Source organism: Neolamprologus multifasciatus, chromosome 23, assembly GCF_963576455.1.
Source record: "Neolamprologus multifasciatus chromosome 23, fNeoMul1.2, whole genome shotgun sequence".
Taxonomy (NCBI): Eukaryota; Metazoa; Chordata; class Actinopteri; order Cichliformes; family Cichlidae; genus Neolamprologus; species Neolamprologus multifasciatus.
In genome coordinates, this window is record NC_140460.1 from 14,648,793 (window position 1) to 14,668,407 (window position 19,615).

Genomic DNA, 19,615 nt, shown 5'->3' on the forward strand with positions numbered 1-19,615 from the left:
CTGAAGGAATTAAAAGGATCTCAGCCAAATCAGGTCTTGCAGATTAGCCTTAATAGGTGTTGAAACCAATGACCCGAGGCTTAATGAGGTTGTAAACGACAGCAGGCCTCGCTGCGATTTTTTTCAGTGACAGACGATGGCGCCACTACGCAGCTATTAGGGGGGCTTGATATTTCCCAGAGGTTGGAGTCACCCTCGGTAAACTAAGTAGTTATTGAATGTCAACTAATTAAAGTCGGGCGTGAGATGAATGCAGCCTACAGGATGTTGCTATGCAGCTTCCAGTAGTCCCGACAAAGGAGACAGTTTGATCTGTATATTATTACAATGCTTCATATGCAATCTCTCCATGTCCGAGTATTATGGACGTTTAGAAGAGATAATATATTTATTACGGTGATATTGAAGCTCCTTAAACAGGACACTGAGCTTATTCTACGGATTTTCTTTGCCGTATAAATCCGCTCTAATCTCGTCTCTGCCCCTGATTTGGCTTGTATACGTTGGACTGCTGCGTGTCTCTTCTCTTCGGTCCATCTCACCTCCGTTTCCATCCTTCTCTGTCTGCGTGTCCGAGTCAGTCTCGCCTCCCTCTGATTGGCCAGAATTGTTATTCCTCTTAAATGGACCGCGCGCGGATTGGCTGCCGAGGCCCTTTCGTCACGCCGCTGAAGGGGCTTTTTTACTGGAGGTTTCTTCCTGTCAGCGACACATGTAGAACAAGCAGCTAACGGGACCCAGAGACCAGAGCAGAGGACAGTCAATTACAGCTTCTCTGCCTGCCTCCGTGTTTCTGTTTTTCCTCCCTCCCTCTTCTCCACGCACTTCTCCAGCTCTGTGGACACAACGGCATGCGCAGACCTGTAATTACGGCTTGTGATGGACTCGTTTTTGTTCCAGCGAGAAAAAGAGCACTAAAAGCGGCAGCAGCAGTTAAACGGGAAGCATCCAGTGGAAATACTATCTGATAACTCCATTTGCTTGCTGAAGAGCCGAGCTCGAGGGTTTCGCTGCCGCGCGGAGCTGGAGGCCGACGACCGCGCGCGGTGTTGCGTCCGCTTTCTACCTGTACTTTTTTGGGGTACTGTTGTTGCAGCCTACCTGTTCGCCTACCTGCCATTCAAGCCGTCAACTTTACAGCCATTACCCTGAAAGGAGACACACGAGGTGGGTGTTTGCCGCTGGTACAGCTGTTCTGTGTGTTTGCGCTGTATATATATTTTTATATGTATATATGCTACCTGCAATCGTCCGTAGTTTTCAGAGTGGAAACAGTCGGTTTTGAGTCCGCCTGTGTCTATTTTAGGAATGCCTGCGCTCAGATGTGACAGCGGACATTACACTGGTCTTTTTTAAGGACTCAGATCGTAGTAATTGAGATGTGAAGCTGCATTTCTTTTATTTTCATTTTCAAAAACAAAATCAGGCAGCAGGCAGCGGACAGAAGCTTTTAGCACATGGCTGTCTGATATGTTTCCCCCCCCCCCCCCCCCCCCCCCCCGCCCTCCGTCTCTCTCGCTCCCTCTTCTATTTCCATGACTTGGTCTCCAAATTGCTTGCCCGTGTAATTACTTGAGTTAGCCCATTTAAGTTAAAAGCCACCCCCTCCTCTTCCCGTCCCCTCCATCCCTCAGCGGAAAAAAAGGAAACTCCTCTGAATGAAACTTGATGATGGCCCCGTCTTGTTTATCCGGGAGTCACTTTCAGGTCGGCTTTTTTGATTCATCTCCTTTTAGATTTAATCAGCACTAAGGTACGCTGTGGTTTGTCCCTAAGAGCCATCGCTAATGGGCTTACTGAATGCTTTTCTCTGTGCACCCCCCACCCTCCCTCTTCCTAACTCTAATTAGCCTACCTGTCTTTCAACAAAGATTTGGCTTTATCCAGGCGAGGCTGCCTGACCAAATTGGAGAGGATTACATTTGAAAGAGCCCACATTAATTTGGTGGGTGAAACAAATGCCTGCATTTCAGTAGATTAGAACATTTAACGTCATTACAGCGTGTGCACATCGCTGTATCAGGGCTGTGGTGTAGATGCGTGATCATATACTTAGCTGAGGTCAAAGGCTCATGCAGCATCACAACTAATGTGCCAAACATCAGCCTCTCTTTACTCACTCGCTTGAGTTTTGCTATGGACATCACCTCTTTGCAGAGTGAGGAATTGTGCGCCATTTAGAAATTCTTAGGACAGCTCAACAAAGGCCCGTGCTGTGTAATTGTTCCTCTGGCCCCACAGTGTTATCAGTGAATAGACATTCATCACAAGAGGTCTGATGAAGCAACAGCTAGAGATCAAGGGCAGATTAATTCACTAAGTGACTCGTGGTTGTCTTGTAGCAGAGATCGGGCTTCGCAGCTGCAGATACAACATGTTCAAATAGCTGATAACTGATCAGTTATGACAAATGTGTCAACTCATAGCTGTGTAAGTCTTGACCCTTGTGTGTACAAAGCAGTCCTTGAGTGTAAAAGGAAAAAAAAATAGTCTGAACAGCAACCTGTCATGGTTTCTTCTGTGTGTTCTCAGGTACGATGGTGAATCCCGGAGGCAGCAGCCAGCCACCACCGGTGGGCACAGGTTCTCTGTCCTGGAAGCGGTGCGCCGGCTGCGGGGGCAAAATTGCGGACCGTTTCCTCCTTTACACCATGGACAGCTACTGGCACAGCCGATGCCTCAAGTGCTCCTGCTGCCAGGCCCAGCTGGGTGAGATCGGCACATCGTGCTACACAAAAAGTGGCATGATCCTCTGTAGAAACGACTACATCAGGTGAGGAAATCACCAGGTTGTGTGTTCAGTTTTCCGTATTTTGCTGTTGCAGCCTTACTGAGCAAGTTAAATCGTTTAAACATCTTGCATGAATTTAAAAGGAAAAATTGTGCTTCTCGTAGCCCGTAGAACTTTTCTTCTGGATTATATTAGGCTGTGATATTAAATCAAGTTAAAAGCAGGACTAAGCTGATGTAGATCTGTCATGGTCATGCAACCGTCCGCAAAGTTTGGCGCATTCCTGCACGACATGTGTCTCAAATTGTACTAATGTCATCAGTGCTCATTAAGGCATCCTGGTTGAAGGCTCTCTGGCCTGCCCTGAAAGACGCCAAACGTGGCGCCATGTTGACAGAGCACAAAGCAAAAGGAGAGAGTCTGTGCAGGTCATAATGTGGTCTGTCCTGTTTTACAGTCAACAAAAGAACAGAAAACTGGTCCTAAATGACTTGAGTTAGCTCTGCAAGAGACACGGACAGGATCTGTGTCAGTGAAGGCTGTTTTATTCAATTTTTTTAATACAGTGGAAAAAGGATCATTTAATTAGCAAAGAGAGCCTTTTTAAATATTCAAGTAGGTGTGCCAGACACCCAACCAGAGCTTGTTGATGACACTCATTCTGGTCATGTTGAGCAGTCTTAAGTGACGAGAGAAGGTGCAGTTTACTGAAAGTTGACATGCATCCTTGACTCAGCCTCATGTGCTAGACTGGTATGGATTTTTAAGCCAATCAATTAGCCATTTGCTAAACTTGAGTTTCTATTCATGCAAGACAGTCGGAGAGTCTGTTTTTATTGTTATATAATAGAAATGCATGCTCATATTCTAATGGATGGAACCGCACTCCAGTTAACGTACAACGCTGCTATCAAATCTGCACGGATAATTCAAAATCTAAAGTGCGCCTGTGCGCTCTCACACCCACCTCATAAAAAGGATGGGGAAGTCAATGGGGTACTTCATTCATAATGGGACTATAACGTAATTAAAATTGGAAGGGGGGAAAATGTGGATACACCTTTCCACTTGTAATGAGAGCATGCTTGGTGGAAGAGCTAAAACGCACATTATGGAACCATGAGATCTCTGTGGAGATAAAGACAGGAGCGGGGTAGGGGAAAAAAACATCTGACAGTGAGTCTACACAATTAAATGCTTTAATTATAGTCCCCCTCCATTTCCTTTAGTCCTGATGGGTTTTATCTAATGAGATCTGGTCCCTGGCTTGTATCCGTTCCCAATGACGTGTCCGAAATGAATGAGAGCCACACTGCAAACAAAACATTTAATTAACCAAATTGGCTTTTGAGAGAGAGCAAGAGAGAAAGACTGATAGAGAAGAGGGATTATTGTGAAGGCCATTTGCTGCTGTTTTTTTCCCCCCTCTTCATCTTAAAGGAGCAGATTCATATTTGTAATAGAGTGCTAAACAGCTCAACATACGTTCTCAGCTGCAGCCTCAGCTTTATATCCATACAGCTGATTTAATAATGCCCATCTGACTGATCGGGAGTCGAGTCGTATGCCTGGCCTGGGATGATAACCCATCCCCTGTTTTTCATGCAGCGCTTGTCCCCAAAAGCTTTAACTTAAAGCCAAAGTTGTGTTTGCTGTAGGGATCATGTTGTTTTAAGCTGGAGGTGATATTATTTCTGTGGGCTGCTAGTAGAGGGAGAATTAATTTACTTGTGGCTGCTGGATTCGGGGAGAATGTGTGTCCCCTTAATTGAATAAGCCTAGGTAATTAAATGGCACTTTTCCAATAGAACGTGTGAGGTAAATCTAATAGTTGGTTATTTAATATCACTTTGAAGTCTGCCCACTCAAGCACTATGACAGCACAAGAGAATGTGAACTATTAGGCCAGGGGAGGGAAAAAAAAACTGGATCTCAGAAATTAATTAAATCGCATGCAATTTAGGGGAAACGTTTATCTTGATTTGTCATAACAGAATTAATTCAAGGCCTTCAATTCACTTGGGGCCAGATCTGTTACTCTGAATTAACCAAGTGTAATTTGGCTGATCCCCCACCGCCAGCACCACCCAGCCTCCGACTCCAGCCCTACACACCCCCACCCCCTCCTCCTGAAACACATGCACATCACAGATTCACGCGAACCCTCCCTCATCCTCGCAATCTCCCCACCCCGCCCTGTCCTACCCCCCCCCCCCCTCCCTTTCTCTAATGCAGCTCTTGCCATTATGCAAAGCCCCGCTTCAGTATCAATATGGCCTAGTGCTTTTAAGGTGCTTTGGCTGCTGATGTAGAGAGGCATTTTTAATGGACTGTGTTGCAGAAATCATTGTTGTGGGGTAATTTTACCCTACTCAAAGGCCTTGGTGAATGAGGTCTGCATTTACCAGACAGCCTCGCAGCAAGCTATGCTATATTTCACCCGGCAGTCAGCGCTGAAATGAAATCCAATAGCCATTGCCTGCATAGGCAACAGACAGGTCCAAATGTGTTTTTTCGTTTGTTATTTAATTTAATCTAAGACAGATTCACAAGGGCGGAAGACGACAGATAAATCAAAATAAAGCCATCCCCGAGAAACGTAGTGAGTAACTGATTTTTTTTTTTTTTTTTTTTTTTTTTTTTTTTTTTTTTTCTTTGCAAAAAGCAGAAACCAGATGTGTCATTGCAATTAAGAGTCCCTTGGCCTTAATTATACTGACCTGGGGTGTTGGCTTCACCTCAGCGCTGTAGTTCACTGGCAGAAGAGGCCATTAGAGCCCAACTCTAAACCGATGCAGCAACTTAATTGAGCACCTAAAGGCTTTGGCTCCTAAATCAAATACTATCAAGAGCTATCCCCTGGTAAAATAATTAACCCGGTACGAGTTTCACACTGCGCCCAAATGTAAAAAGGCTGCGGTGAAAACTCCTTTTGTCCTTTGTTTCCACACCTCTCAAAAGCTTTCGCGCAGGAGGAAACTCCTCGAGCAACATATTCAACAAGAGCACGAGGAACATGTTTTCAATTTGAGCGAAGTTTGAATTTCGGAATGAGCCGGCTTTGATATGCAGAAACATCTTGGGGGGAAAGTGTAGTTTTGCTTCTCCACATGCACACACACACACACATCGCAGCAGAGCACAAGAGTCTTAAAGCAAGGCATATATGTTCATTTCCACTGTCATGTTTGTCCCAGCGAGAGCAGAGAATTGGCAGTGTTGTGACGACGGTCTCCAGTTAATTAGTTTCTGAAATTGAGTTTTGATGGAGCCATTCCAAATGATGCCAAGACAAAATTTGCTTCAGCCTAAGCTGCCTTATTGAAAGCCATTTCTGTGTCCCTTTGCAAAGAGCTCTGGCTTGTTTGTTTGTCAGTTTTTCTAACAACTGCTCGGGTTATGGTTGGGATGGTTGAGGCATTTATTCCCTCTTTGTTAAATACATTTCATAAAAAAATGTCTTCAAGAAGGTCTGCGCAGAAAGACACTTTGATCGTGTTGTTCTTTCTTTCTCTTGTTAATTTTTTTCCCCCAACCAAACAACTTTATCTGATGCACGCACACCAGTGTTAACCACTCCCCCCTATCCCTTTCTGTCTCCATCCCTCTCTCTCCCTCTCTCTCCTTCTCTCCGGAGCATGTCAGATGCCGTGGTCTTATTTGATTGCTTAGGAAAAGTGCAGTGATAGAGCAAACACCCGGTGAGATATGATGACAAATGGGTCCAGATCCCAGTAAATTACTTTCTGCTCAAATCGAAATTTCATTCAGTTTGCTGCTCACCGAGATGAAGTAATCTAAATTGTGGACTCAGAAGGAAGATAGAAGGGAAGCTGGAGCAAGCATTTCATTATCAAGAGGCAGAGAGAGAGAGAGAGAAGGTTAGGAACGAAAGAGATGAGCAGAAGCAAATCTAAAGTGTTGACACCATGATTGAAAAGGTTAACCCATGCACATTATATATCAACCCGAGTAGCTACGGGGTTTCTAATGGAAACACGGCACTGACGGAGCATTCACAGGAGTCCTAATGGCAAAAGCACTACATCTCCGCCTGGATGTACAATCAAATCCTCTTAGGTCCTTATTGCTTATGTTCCACGTTATTATTAGGCTGCAAAAAATGTGCAGCCAAAGTAATATGCAGTTTCAGTGCTAGATGCTTGTGGAGGGCAGAGTCGTGTAGGATTCATTTTTCCTGTTGATACTGTGATGATTTTCTATTTCTTCTGCTGTATGTTTTCCCTTCGAGGCAGAAATGGAGTTGGGGGGAAACTTTGCGCCGGATACACTTTTCATTCAGTCACACACTCGGCAGAGAAAAGTGTGGACAGTCCATTACACAAGGCTAAATCTGTGCAGATGCATACAGCAGCTCCACAGTAACACTTCTTCTTCGTCCCTTTCTCCCCCCCCCCACAGATTATTTGGGAACAGCGGAGCTTGCAGCGCCTGTGGTCAGTCTATTCCAGCCAGTGAACTGGTGATGAGGGCACAGGGCAATGTGTACCATCTCAAGGTAAAGTCAAGTTTCCTCTCTTGAGTTTTGAACTTGATAAAGTTGGAGTGCTGCACAGTTTAAAGCCTTTGTTTTGTTTTTAGCAGCGATGCATCGGTTATGAAATCCTGGGCCGATGTTTTCAATAACATTTTTTGGAGATAACTGATGGTGATCCCATTTTTTTTTCCTTCCATTTGTAACTTCATATTTTAGCATTTTGCCAATATACCGATATCAATCAGCTGTATCAGCTGAACAAACGGATATTCAACCGATACATCAGCACACTCCTAGTTTTCAGTTTTGTGTATAACAGTGTTTTCCTTAGTATTGGAATTAGCAGGGCTAATGAGATATGATTAACAGGAGATCCAAAAAAGTATTAAAGCAAAAACTTTAGTTTGAATTCAAATTGGTGTAAAATCCAACTGCTGGAACGCTAAAACAATAAGTGGATTAATCATTTAATCACCATCTGTTCTCATGTTTAATAATTAAAATTTTCAGCTTCTTGAGTAATGTTAATCCATTTTGCATTTTGATATTATTTCACAAAAAAGGAAATTTTATAGCATCACTGTATTAAAATGTTAAGATGAAAAATGATGTGAGCGTGCGTTTGAAGACTTATGAAACAGACCTAGGATCAGTTTTGATCTTAGCTATGAGAAACCGTTAATATTTTGTGTAGATATTTGGTTGAAGCCTCAAAGTCTCTACAAAAACTATAGATTGCGTATGAAAAATTGATGTAGCTGCCCTGGTGTTAGTCATTGGTTTTGAAGCCTCGGTGCTTAAAAACAACTATATTGGTTGTTTCAAATTTAAAGTTGCCATGTTTAGGCGGGATGAGGGCATACTGATTTATCGGTTAATGATGGTTAGCTGTGGTTCATAAACTGTGTGAATGTGTCTCTGAAGGAGAAGAGCGTTCATTAAGAGAAAAACAGATTTTTGTACCATGCATTTTTAAAGCTATAAAGCTGGACGTGTTAACACGGGAGGCTGTGGGGGTGACTTGTTTGTGGAGCAGAATAAAGTGGACACTACAGGATCTGACCTTTTTTTTTTGGCGCTTCAGCATTAAGGCTCAGGTGTTGCTGCTTGCAACAGAAACAAAGAAATACTTGGCTATGAAACTTTGACATGACGTGATGTCCCTAGTGGTTAAATAGGAGTACTGCAATTTGCACATGTATGTATCCCAGGCTAAATTTTGCATGATATCTATCAACAACGTGACAAGATTTCCCCTTGACAGATGTAAGGAAATAAATGCCAGATGCAAGATCTTTGAATTTACAGATGTGACATGGTGTTCTAGTGTGTTAAAATGTAAAAAGTCTGTTTTTTAGCTATTTGATAACATTACTGAGAACAGGGAAGCTGTTTAGAAACCGAATGATGGTTGTGTCTTCCACAAACACTAAATCTTAATGTGCGCTGGCTTTATTTAAGGAGGAATTTAAAGGCAGGATCCTTTAATTGAAATTGAGATTTACAGATCACAGGTGCTGAGGTCACAAATAAGATTCTTGGAACCTGCTTAAGCAACATTTTTATGCTCAGCTTCCTTTACAAGTTCAATGTAAGCACACTACAGGGAAGGACCTGTAAGACCTTTAAGATCGGTCCTGTCTTTGTTTACAGTGTTTCACATGTTCCACCTGTCGGAACCGGCTCGTCCCCGGGGACCGGTTCCACTACATCAACGGCAGCCTGTTCTGCGAACACGACAGACCCACAGCGCTCATCAACGGCCATTTGAGTTCACTGCAGACGAACCCGCTGCTGCCCGACCAGAAGGTAAGACCCCCGTGATGGCAGAGGGAGCCCCGCGGTTCTTTGTGGTCTCATTTCAAAGTACAAGACAAGCAGCAAAAGTCATCAGTCAGCCGGAGTCATTAGCAGGAAAAGAAAAACATCTGTAATTTTCACGGCAACATTTTTCACTCTGTTTATATTGATGTCGTCGATTCGACTTCACTGCAAGGCATGCAGCCGATATTAAATCTTACAGAGCAGAGATGAATTTTATTTTTAGACAGCCAATGGATTTTTCCATCATTCTTGTTGGAGGACATGAACTTAGAAAATCTGTATTAACTGTCAGCACAAAGCATGTGAAAATGATGTTTTTGTGTACCGCTGCCCTCACACTTTGTTACCAGCAGACACATATTTGACTCATTGTGAATTTATTTTGCCGTTCTGAGCCAGACGTCCACTTTTAACATTAATACGGAGTGTTTAAAACCGAATTTGACTTTTCTATCAACACGCCTGGGATCACCTGGGTTAAGTTATTACTCCGAGGCCAAAAATGTGCATCCGAGTGGGGGCGAGAAGCGAACACAGACAGCAAGCTGCAGCAGCATGTATATCATGAAAGCTGTCATCATGGCTTTCCCTGATTTGATCTCGATGCCTCCAGTGAAAGCAAAACAGAAGGCCTAATCATATACGAAGGATAACTTCATTCTTCAGGATAGCTTCATTGTGCCTGCAGCAGATCTAATCATTTTTGCCTCACAACAAGCAGCTTTATTGATACCTTGTCTGCACACAGAGCACACTGAGAGATATGGGAGGTGTTTGGAGTGTGTCAGAGTCTGACTGAAAGAGGAATTATATTGTTGGGAGCATGCATTTCACCTTGAGTGGTTCTGTGAGTAGAGGAGAGGTAGAACTCCATTAAGCCCCCCCACATCCCTCCTCCCCTTACGTCACAGGCCTTTTAAGGGCTTGTCACTTTTACAAATCAGCTCTTGGAGCTCTAAGAGCTCCTCACATTTAAATTGAAAGCCGTTGCATTATCTAGCTTAATTTTAAATGTCTGTTTAAGTCCTTGCTCCCACCCCCAGTGTCTCTTGCAGCATGGCTGGTGTAGTAAATATGAGGCCTCATTGTTTATTTATGCACTAACATCAATTGTAGTGAAAACTGCTGAATTATTGATGCTAAAATGCAATCTGAATATTGGCCCTGGTGCTTTAATTATAGCAGAGAGCGAATTATTAAATAAACAGAGACTCATCGCTCAGTGGGAACAGTCTCTGGATGCTTTTGTTATCTGCGCGAGTGAAATAAGGAGAATTATTCTGCCGCTCAAGCACTTTATCACACTGTATTTCTTTTGCTCGAACAGAATTTCGACGGCCTCAAACAGCAGAGGCTTACAGCAGGATAACAGCCCTCTGAATCAATACGGCTCCAGTGTATCGGCCTGAATATAGAAGCTGGTTTAGCAGAGGAGAAAATGAAGCAGTCACAGGGTTATCTTCTGACCGTTGTTTTGATTATGTGCGATTTCGCTGTGACATAATTGGTGTTGTTCACGATCATGGCGTAGGACATGTGATGCTCATTTATTAAGCTTTCTTCCCAGCTTCTTCCTAATCTCTTTGTTCAGAACAGACAAATTACCGCTCTCATACAGAGCTGCTTTGACCCAGGGGAGAGGGACCCTCCCAGCGTCAGTCACTTTAATTAGCCCCCAAGTAGGAGTTTGCAATTACTAATAGATTGAAGCCCTCCTAGTGATTTGAGGGATGAAGGGAAAAGTAAATCGCCCCTTCGAATCGCGGAGGAAAAAAACAAGAAAGATGAAAAAGTTGAATGCTGCTGGTACCCAGACAGATAATTGTCTTTCCTCCCCTGCATTTTTCTGTTTCAAAGGACTGAACACCTCCTGCAGTTATGTCGGAGCGTGGTTCTAATTATACCAAAGAGAATCGCTTCATGAATGCACTTTTAGTTAATGCAAAGTAAATGGGACACCAGATGGTTTTCAAAGCCTGGCTGATCAATAAATTAAACACTGGAGCTGGTGGAAAGTTTATTTATCAAGGGGTGAAACATTTATGACATTTTGTGAACTGATGCTCTTAATGACGGCTTGATGTCTGTTCTCATTTAAACTTTTCCCTTTTTTTTAAAATTTTCTCTCCTTTCAGGTGTGTTAGGCGGGAGCCGTGCAGGAAGCAGGATGTGTGCCTTCATTTTAACCCTTACCCATTGACACCCGAGACAGTGTGGATCAGCAGCAGCCCGGCCTTTTTAGCTGTGCCCCCAGGCCCTTTTGTCCTAAAGGAATCCTCCTCACATCTCAACCAGTAACCTGACTTTTTATTTCTGCAACTCATACCCAGCGCTCAGCCTTCAATCCTTGGCTTTTCCCCAACTGTGGGTGGATACTTGCACTTACTATACCTGAATCGGGACACTGCGGAGTCTGTGACCTTGGGACGATTTAAGGGGGGGGGGGGAAGAAAAGTGACAAAAGGGGGAGACCGATCCGAATCCTAGAGGACTCTACGGGAGGAGAAAATTAAACAACGTGACGAGACTATGTTGTGACTGAAGAGAAGGAACGAGACTAATGAGGTTTAAAAGGCGCAGGCTTTTCAACTCTGCACATTTGTTTAAAGACATTTTGGGGGAAAACCGGGACTTTTTCATTTTTCCTCTTCTCCTTTTCTATCCTCATTTCCCAGCAACATGGTGTTTCCACTTTCTATATTTTAAGTGTTGTCAAAGGGGAATGTGTTTTTTGGTTTTTGGTTTTCTTTCTTTCTTTTTGGTGGTATATATCTATATATTAAGATGGGGTTTAAAAAAAATCTGTGGCATTTTGTGGAAAACAAATCATGAACACTCTCTTGGTGTATTTGTAAAACTACCATGTATGTACAGTATGCATGTAAATGTCGTTGTCCAGGCGTGGCTACAGTACATCTGACCCCTCCGCACTCAGCTCCTCCCTTTGAAACTCATGGCAAGCTGAAGAAATTTGCTCATAGTCAGTAATGTAGAGATCATCACCAACATTTAAATGCTGAATGAAAGAGAAATTTATTTGTGATATTTTCCGAGACATTTGCTCCAGTATGGTGTATTTAAGTAATAAAAATATTGAAGATTTAAAAGCCTCCTTAAATTCATTGTAAAGCTTCAGTGTCTCTAATTAGCTAAACTTGGGTTTTTAGATGTTGTAATGAGTACCTGGCTAATTTTGTCTATTCAAGTGGGCAAAAGACTGATATCAGCATGGCTGAAAATCCTCTATTGAACATCCTGCAGCGCTGCCATTCAATTCCCAGCCTCGCAATCATCAAGGCGCATGATGAGCGTCTAACTGAAAATGGATAAACATGTATCCTCTCTTTTCTGTTCGGATGACCGTTTGCTATTCATCACTCTAATACCTGACAGAAATGGAGGAAAATGTCCCTTTGAAGATTCAATTACTGCAGAGAGGGAGAGAGGTGTCTCTTTCTGGCAGGCACAAATTGAATGGGCTATTTGCAGAACAAATTGGTGTTTGAAGTCCTTGCAAGACCTAATAGGTCTGAAGGAGGGACCCGGTAATGGCTGATGCGCTTATCTGCGGAGTCTGCGGCCTCGCATGAGCTCGCTGCTGCTGCTGAAACAATGCTGCTCTTCTCCAGAAGGAGGCTTTGATGCAAAAAAAAATCATCTCGAAAAGGAAAGGAAATGGACCTGAAGAGTAAACAGACTCTTGTGTTTTAAATTGGAATTTCAATGGCATGAAAATCACGCCGAGTGGATTTGTTCTCGACCTTCTAAAGCACAACCTAAACATAGCGATTGTTAGCAAAGCTTCACTTTCAGAGTCCCAGTTCTGAACATGCTGATCGAAGTCTAGCCAAGTATCTAATACGACTCTGATGTGCAAACCTGAACAAAAAGAAATATTAAAAAAACAAAACAACAAATACACACCTGTTACCTTGAACATCACAACAAAACGCTTTAATGGAACTAACAGCAAATCCTTTGGGTCCTGTCGGGCTTCGGGGATGGGGGTGCAATGGACAGGAGTGCTTGGTCTGTGGTGGTGTTTCGGGCGGTGGTACAAGTCAGAATAACACAAATGCAAGGTCCCATGTTTCCCAGCAGGACACTGAATTAACGCTCACGTCACTCATCTCTGGTTTTAATGTTGTGGCCGATTTGTGCGTATAACAGATACACTAAACAGGACAATGTAACTAAATCCGTGGCTCAGGTAATAGATGGGCTTCGATCCCGTGCTAAAGTGTCCTTGGGCAAGACGCTTGAATGCCAACCTGCTTGGTATGGCGGGCGAACAGCTTGCATGGCCGCATACCAGACCATTTAACAAACAAGTCGTTTCCTGGCAGGAACACCACTTCAACATTCTCGATTTGTATCTCTTTGCTTGCTTGCTTGCATTGTTTGAGCATGCAGGTACTCGCATGTACCTGACAAATGTCTAGCTTTGATTATCCATGCATCACATTTTCCACCTCAGCCTTTTTTGTAATATTTACATTTTGTTAAATTTCCAGCACTTCCGCTCAGCTTTGTCTTTTTTTTTTCACAGACAAATCGACGGGAGATGCACATCGATACAGGTGGAGGGAAATGGCTTTAATGGAACGGAGCCATAGTTAATGTTATTAGTAAACCTGTGCCTCTCTGACTACGACAAGCCAAAATGTCTTCCAGTGTGACAAAGGCAAGGCAGCTTATTAATGCTGCACATTTCATACACAGCTGCAGATCAAAGAGCTTTACTAATAGTGGAAAAAAGTGGGCATATTAAAACATGAAAGTGATTATTAATAATGAGGAAAATGCAACACCAAATTGAGGACAGAAGTTCATTTATACACAATAATAAGCAGGTAGGTTTATGTTTGGATTTTGTGGAACACTAAAAAGTTCGTATAGACAGAACGGCTCTGTATTAAAAACTAAATTAATCAAGCCGAGGTTTACTTCACAGGTTTCCTGAAAATCCCCCAAATTTAAGACCGCCTCTCAAAGCAATTTAGCTATAGTGGTAGGTTTATTGAATGTTATATAAAAACTGTTAATTGTCCCCTAATTTTCCAAAATGTAGAGAGTCCCTCCCACCCGACCATCCCTGAAAAGATTCCACAGATTCCTTTCACTTCTTAAAAGGAATTACGGAAAATTCCCAGTTGCTGCTTTCATTAGTTTTCCCAAAAATATACTTTTAGGGATGAAAGTCGGTCTGTTTTATTCATTTTCCAAGCCCTATTCTTTTTTTAAAATTTCATTACCTATAAAACTACTTGAGCTCGGTGCTTCAAATATTTTACAATGAATATCTGGTACTATGGCTCTATGGATGTGGACCCTTGTGTAGCTTAACAGAGTTAACAGAGTGATGGACGCTTGAAGTCCTGTAAATATTTGGATGCCCAATCTCTGACAGCAGATTTGGATTCCTGCAGAAATCACAATGTTGCTGGTTGGGGACTCTTTTTGATTTACAGCTTCTCATATGCAAGATACATAATAACTCTATGACAATCCAAATCAGCTGAATGCTTTCACGGATATTAAATTAAAAAAATTTTTTTTAAAAAAAACCACACATTTCCACAACATATCAGTGTGATATTCCTCAGGTTTGAATAACTCATATTTATAAATTGTAGTTTTTTAAATTTGATTAACTGAGATGGAAATAATCCAGTGTAACGCACCGTGTGGACGTACCAGAACTGAGGCAGGAAAGTTTATATTCATATTCAATTTCACAATCATTGCATTAAATTAATCGCTCAAAGTATCACAACAATTCAAATATTCTATGTAAATCATATATTGCTTCATTCTACCAGTTTTCACCCGTTTATGGACTAAATGCATTTCTAGCAAATGAATAACTTGATCAATGAAAGGCTAGCAATATGTTGGTCTACTTCATATCATTACCTCAATTAGCTTTTTTAAGATCGTGCAGATAGTACTTACACTCAATACTAAAATGACTCTCGAGCTACAGCATGGAAACGTAACATTTAGATCTGAGTCCAAACAAAAGTGAAGTGAAGAAGAATGTAAAAGATAGATGCAAAATAAATAAATGTACAAATTTAAAAATACAGTTTCACCGACGCCTCAGTGCAAATGCACAAGACAGTCAGATTCGCAAAAAAATGAAACAATCTCAAAGGATAATTCCACTTTTTTTTCCCTTTTTTTTTTTTTTTACATGAGATTGAAATGGGACTTTGGCTAGAGGTTCTATGAACCTCTTAAAACAGGAATTTTTTGTGTGGAAAAGGGGAGGATAACTATGTAAACATCATTAAAATGTGGCAGTGCTAATACTTAGAGGACTGCAAAACGCTTCAAAACCATCATCCTCATTTAGCTTAACTGTCGCATTTGATTTAAGGGAGAATTATGAAACACGATGCCCATCCATTGCTGCCATTTCAGAGGTGATAACTGCAACGTGCATCCCCACTTTCACCTGCATATGAATGGCTGTCAGGCCGCAGAAGCCTTTGAGTATCAGATTAAAAAAAAAAAGAATTATCCTTTAAGTTGATTTTGGTTTAAAGTGATCTCAGTAATCCACATCAGAACAAGACCATTTCGTGCTACACTAACGTTGGCCTTTTCCATTATGAAATCCGCTTGGTTCCATTAAGCTGTTTACTCTCTCACACACATAAATACATGCATACACACATATGAATATACATAAGCCGTGCACGTGCGTACTAACAGATTTCATGAGTCATTTTTCAAATCAACTTATTGAGTCAAATTGCTCAGTTTGGGACTTAATACATATGTGAGAGTTTGCTTTGATGTGGTAAACCAGAGTGAGGGCTATGGGATCCCACCCACAACAATGAAGCACACTTAAATGGCACGGCAGCCTGAGGGAAATCACTTTGCTTCAACTCCAGCTCCTTCCTGCGCTCACTGGGGAGTCTGCTGATGCACCACAACTGGATTACTTATGATTAGCCACCTTGTATTTATTTCTAATTAGTTTACGTCTTCATTCTGCTGCAAGTTTTTGATTATCATTTATCTCTGTGTGATTGGAAGAGTTTTTTTTTTTTTTATGACAGAGTGGATGTTGTGTTCTGCATGACAGCCTGTGCAAACCGAAGACATCTGCCAAGCTAGTTTTATCTCCTTTTGTTTACTGCATCCGAAACAATATACTTAACACCTTCCAGATGCTTTGAGATAATAACATCAACACATTAAATCGATTTATTTATTTATTCCATCCTTCTAGTATTTCCTCTTTCTGAAATAATAGCATACAGAAAAATCTTCCAGCAGTTTGGCTCGGTGGATGATGCTTTTGCGTTATGTGTGCACAACTTTGTCTTCTTGGGTGCCACTGGGGATTAAATTAAATGTCGCACTGTTGTCCGGTTCATAGTCAGTTTTAAAATGAAGATAATTACTGCGACTTAGTCAGGATGCGTTCATATAGTGCAGTGTGTATACTACATCCATGTGGAAAAGTAGACTTTCACAAGACTCTTTGCAATTACATGAAAAATTAAGTACACCCTCACTGCTTCCATAGGAATTAAGAGGATAAGTAGCAGCCAGGTTCTGGTAATCAAGTGAACTTGGATTAATTGATCATCAGCAAGTGTGAACATCTCTATAAATGCAAAGGTTTTGGCACCTTGCTTGTCTGAAGCACTCAAGTCTGTATTATCTTCTCAAGAGTGAAAATAAATTTGAAATTGCAAAAAAAGAAGCATCACAGGTTCTACAGGCCTCAGTTAGCATGCTAAATGTTAAAGATCATAATGAAATGACACAGTTTTAAAAAGACTCAATAAATACGGTTTGTTTGGAGAGATTTGCTGAAGAAAACCTCTTCAATATTTAAAAAAGAACACGACAGCACAGCTCAGGCCTGCAAAGGTGCATCTGAACAAACCGCAATCTAGACCACCTGCGCTGCGATGGGACCTTAAGAGAACTGCAAACCTCAATATACTGAAGCAACACTTTGAAGAAGTGGGAGCCAGAACCTGATAAAGTCATATAGAAACTGATCACTTCAGTTTATTGCTGCTAAAGGTGGTTCTACAAGACACTGAATCATGGGGTGCACTTAGTTTTCCGCAGGAGTCCCGGAGAAACCTTTCAAAATAAAATGTTATACACTGTTTGTGTAGTATATGAATTTAAACAGACTTTTCTCAAATTGAATACAGTGAGTCCTGCACTTAGTCAGACAACCATAGACTGTATGTAAAAGATGGACGTAGCCACTGTGAGGTGTAGTTTGTGAATGTAGCTGCAATTTATATAAGGTGGCATTAATATGAAAGATACTTCTTATGTGATGTGGCCATGGATACGTTCTTAGAGGATGAAGAAAGTGGTACTTGGCAAAGGGGGAAAAAAGTACAATCATGCTTCTAGTGTTATTTACACTAGAAGCATGAGGAGATGGCTAACCTCAGAAGAGCTTAAAGCAACATCGGCATTTTTAAAGTTCATTAATTAATCCATTATCCATCCACCGATCTAGTAGGGGAGCTGAAGCCTGTCCCAGCTGCCATAGGGTGAGAAGGGACTGGACACTCCGCCAGTTTGTTGCAGGGCTAACGAGGAGAGACAAACAACCACTGACACTCACATTCACCAGAATCACCAGTTAATCTATTCCCTCTAACTGAGGAAGCAAGAGTACCCAGAGAGAACCCACGCAGACACAGAAAGGCCTCGGCCAGATGGTGGATTTGAACCCAGGACCTTCTTGCTGTGAGGATACAGTGCTAACCATTGTGCTACCCTAATTAATCCATTAATTAACAGTAATTCATTAATTATAACCTACATACGCTCTCAAGTTTCAAAAACTATGTCAAGCTACGCTAGCTGTTCCCATTTTTGGGAAACAGCTGCTGATTATAGCCTGATGTGTAATGAACCTATATTAAAGCGATCAGTTTCACATCTATCAAACTAATCAATAAAACCATCAGGAAACGGATCAACATCACTTCCAGAAGGATGAACTAAATCGGTGTTAAACGAAAGCTTATTTGTTTGTTTTCTTTCATATTATCTTTTGTTAGGTTGTGTGAATAATTTCCATTCCTTTCTCCGATACTCCCTGTACTTCTTAAACAGAACGTTCTCTATAGCATCGTTCAACTTCCATTTCTTTATTTGTTCCTTCATTAGTTCATCCAGCCATCTGTTTTCTTGGCCAGACTTGATCAGATTTTGCCAAAACCTGTGAAAATTATGCATCTCACTTTCACGTTCCAGCATTTCTGTAATTACACTGATGAGGTCCAAGGGGTTTTGTCTGTTCCTTTGTTCACTTGTATCTCATCAACCATTTATCAGGCTTTCACTAAACTTGAGAAAGTGAAGCATCTTTTTCCTCAGATTTCTAACGATTACGGGTCACAGTGAAGATTCAAAGGTGTATGCAGTTTCCTGCCAGCACTTGGCAAATCTTCACCTATAAATGTATCTTAGAAAGTCTCATTTCCATTAACTTTAACACCATCAGACATCCATAGACTATCCATACAAAGGTTACCAGAATCTCAGCTTTCAGTGAAACCTGAAGCCCCTTAAAAACACCATCATGGTGTGAAATGCGCTTCATAATTGCCTTGTTTCAGCCCACTGTGGAATCAGCAAACAACTGAAAATAATGCCTGGGTACAGCGCTCAGTTACTTAGCCGGGTGTTCAATAACACACAGAGAGGGACATGCAAATATTAGTGGGGTGATTATTGGCAGTTGTGTTTGGCCTAAAGTAGCAGGTAACTCTATCCTCTCCATTATGCATGCTGTGAAGTGTGGTGCGAGATGCACTGGTAAAGCGTTGCTTTTAACTGACCAGAAGAGGTTCACTTTACACTCAGATGTCCTTCACGGTGGAAATGCACTCGTAATGCAATGAGAGAAATGAAGCACCTCATGCTCGCAGGACCTGAAGCCACCTTTAGGCAAAGTGGAAATTGGAAAAGTAACAAATAATACTTGTAAGAATTTACAGTTCCATCAAAGAGCAAATTGTTTTTTTTTTATTTAAAAGTGAATTTTTCACACATTTCAATTTGAGTCATAACTGATGTCCATAACAAGAAGCTATCCAAGACGCTAAACATATGTCGAGGCTGAAAATTCTTCCGTATCCCGTTTGCATGAATTGAGTTACTGAAGGATTTGTATATCTGGATTTGTAAAAGTTTGTTATATTTTAACACAGTGTTTCCTAATGTTTTTTTCCCTTCACTTCTATTTGATATGTATTTGTGTAGCCGTGATGCAAAATGCTCAATTTTAATCAACCTCACAATGGTAAAGAATCCTTCCAAAAATTCCTGGCTCCAGATCCAAATCGATTCCAAAAGTTAATTGTTTCTAAGCTGGGCCAAGTCCCAACTTCTGTAAGATTTTCATGCAAATCTGTCCATAACTTTTTGAGTAATCCTGCTAACAAACAAACAGACAATCTGAACCGATTAGATGACCCCCTTGGCAAATCATGGCAGAAGACACCAAAGTGTTTTGAGACCATATGAAAAATAAATATTGCTTTTTCTTATGAGCA

General features: G+C 41.5%; 1 protein-coding gene across 1 annotated transcript; it reads left to right on the top strand.

Moving 5' to 3' along the window:
• Positions 1-684: 684 nt before the first annotated feature.
• lmo4b (LIM domain only 4b) lies at positions 685-12,160 on the top strand. Its single transcript, XM_085151602.1, has 5 exons — positions 685-1,167; positions 2,533-2,773; positions 7,154-7,250; positions 8,883-9,038; positions 11,189-12,160. The coding sequence occupies exons 2-5, from the start codon at positions 2,538-2,540 to the stop codon at positions 11,195-11,197; spliced, it is 498 nt and encodes a 165-aa protein (XP_085007728.1). The 5' UTR covers positions 685-1,167; positions 2,533-2,537; the 3' UTR covers positions 11,198-12,160.
• The last annotated feature ends 7,455 nt before the right edge of the window (positions 12,161-19,615 follow it).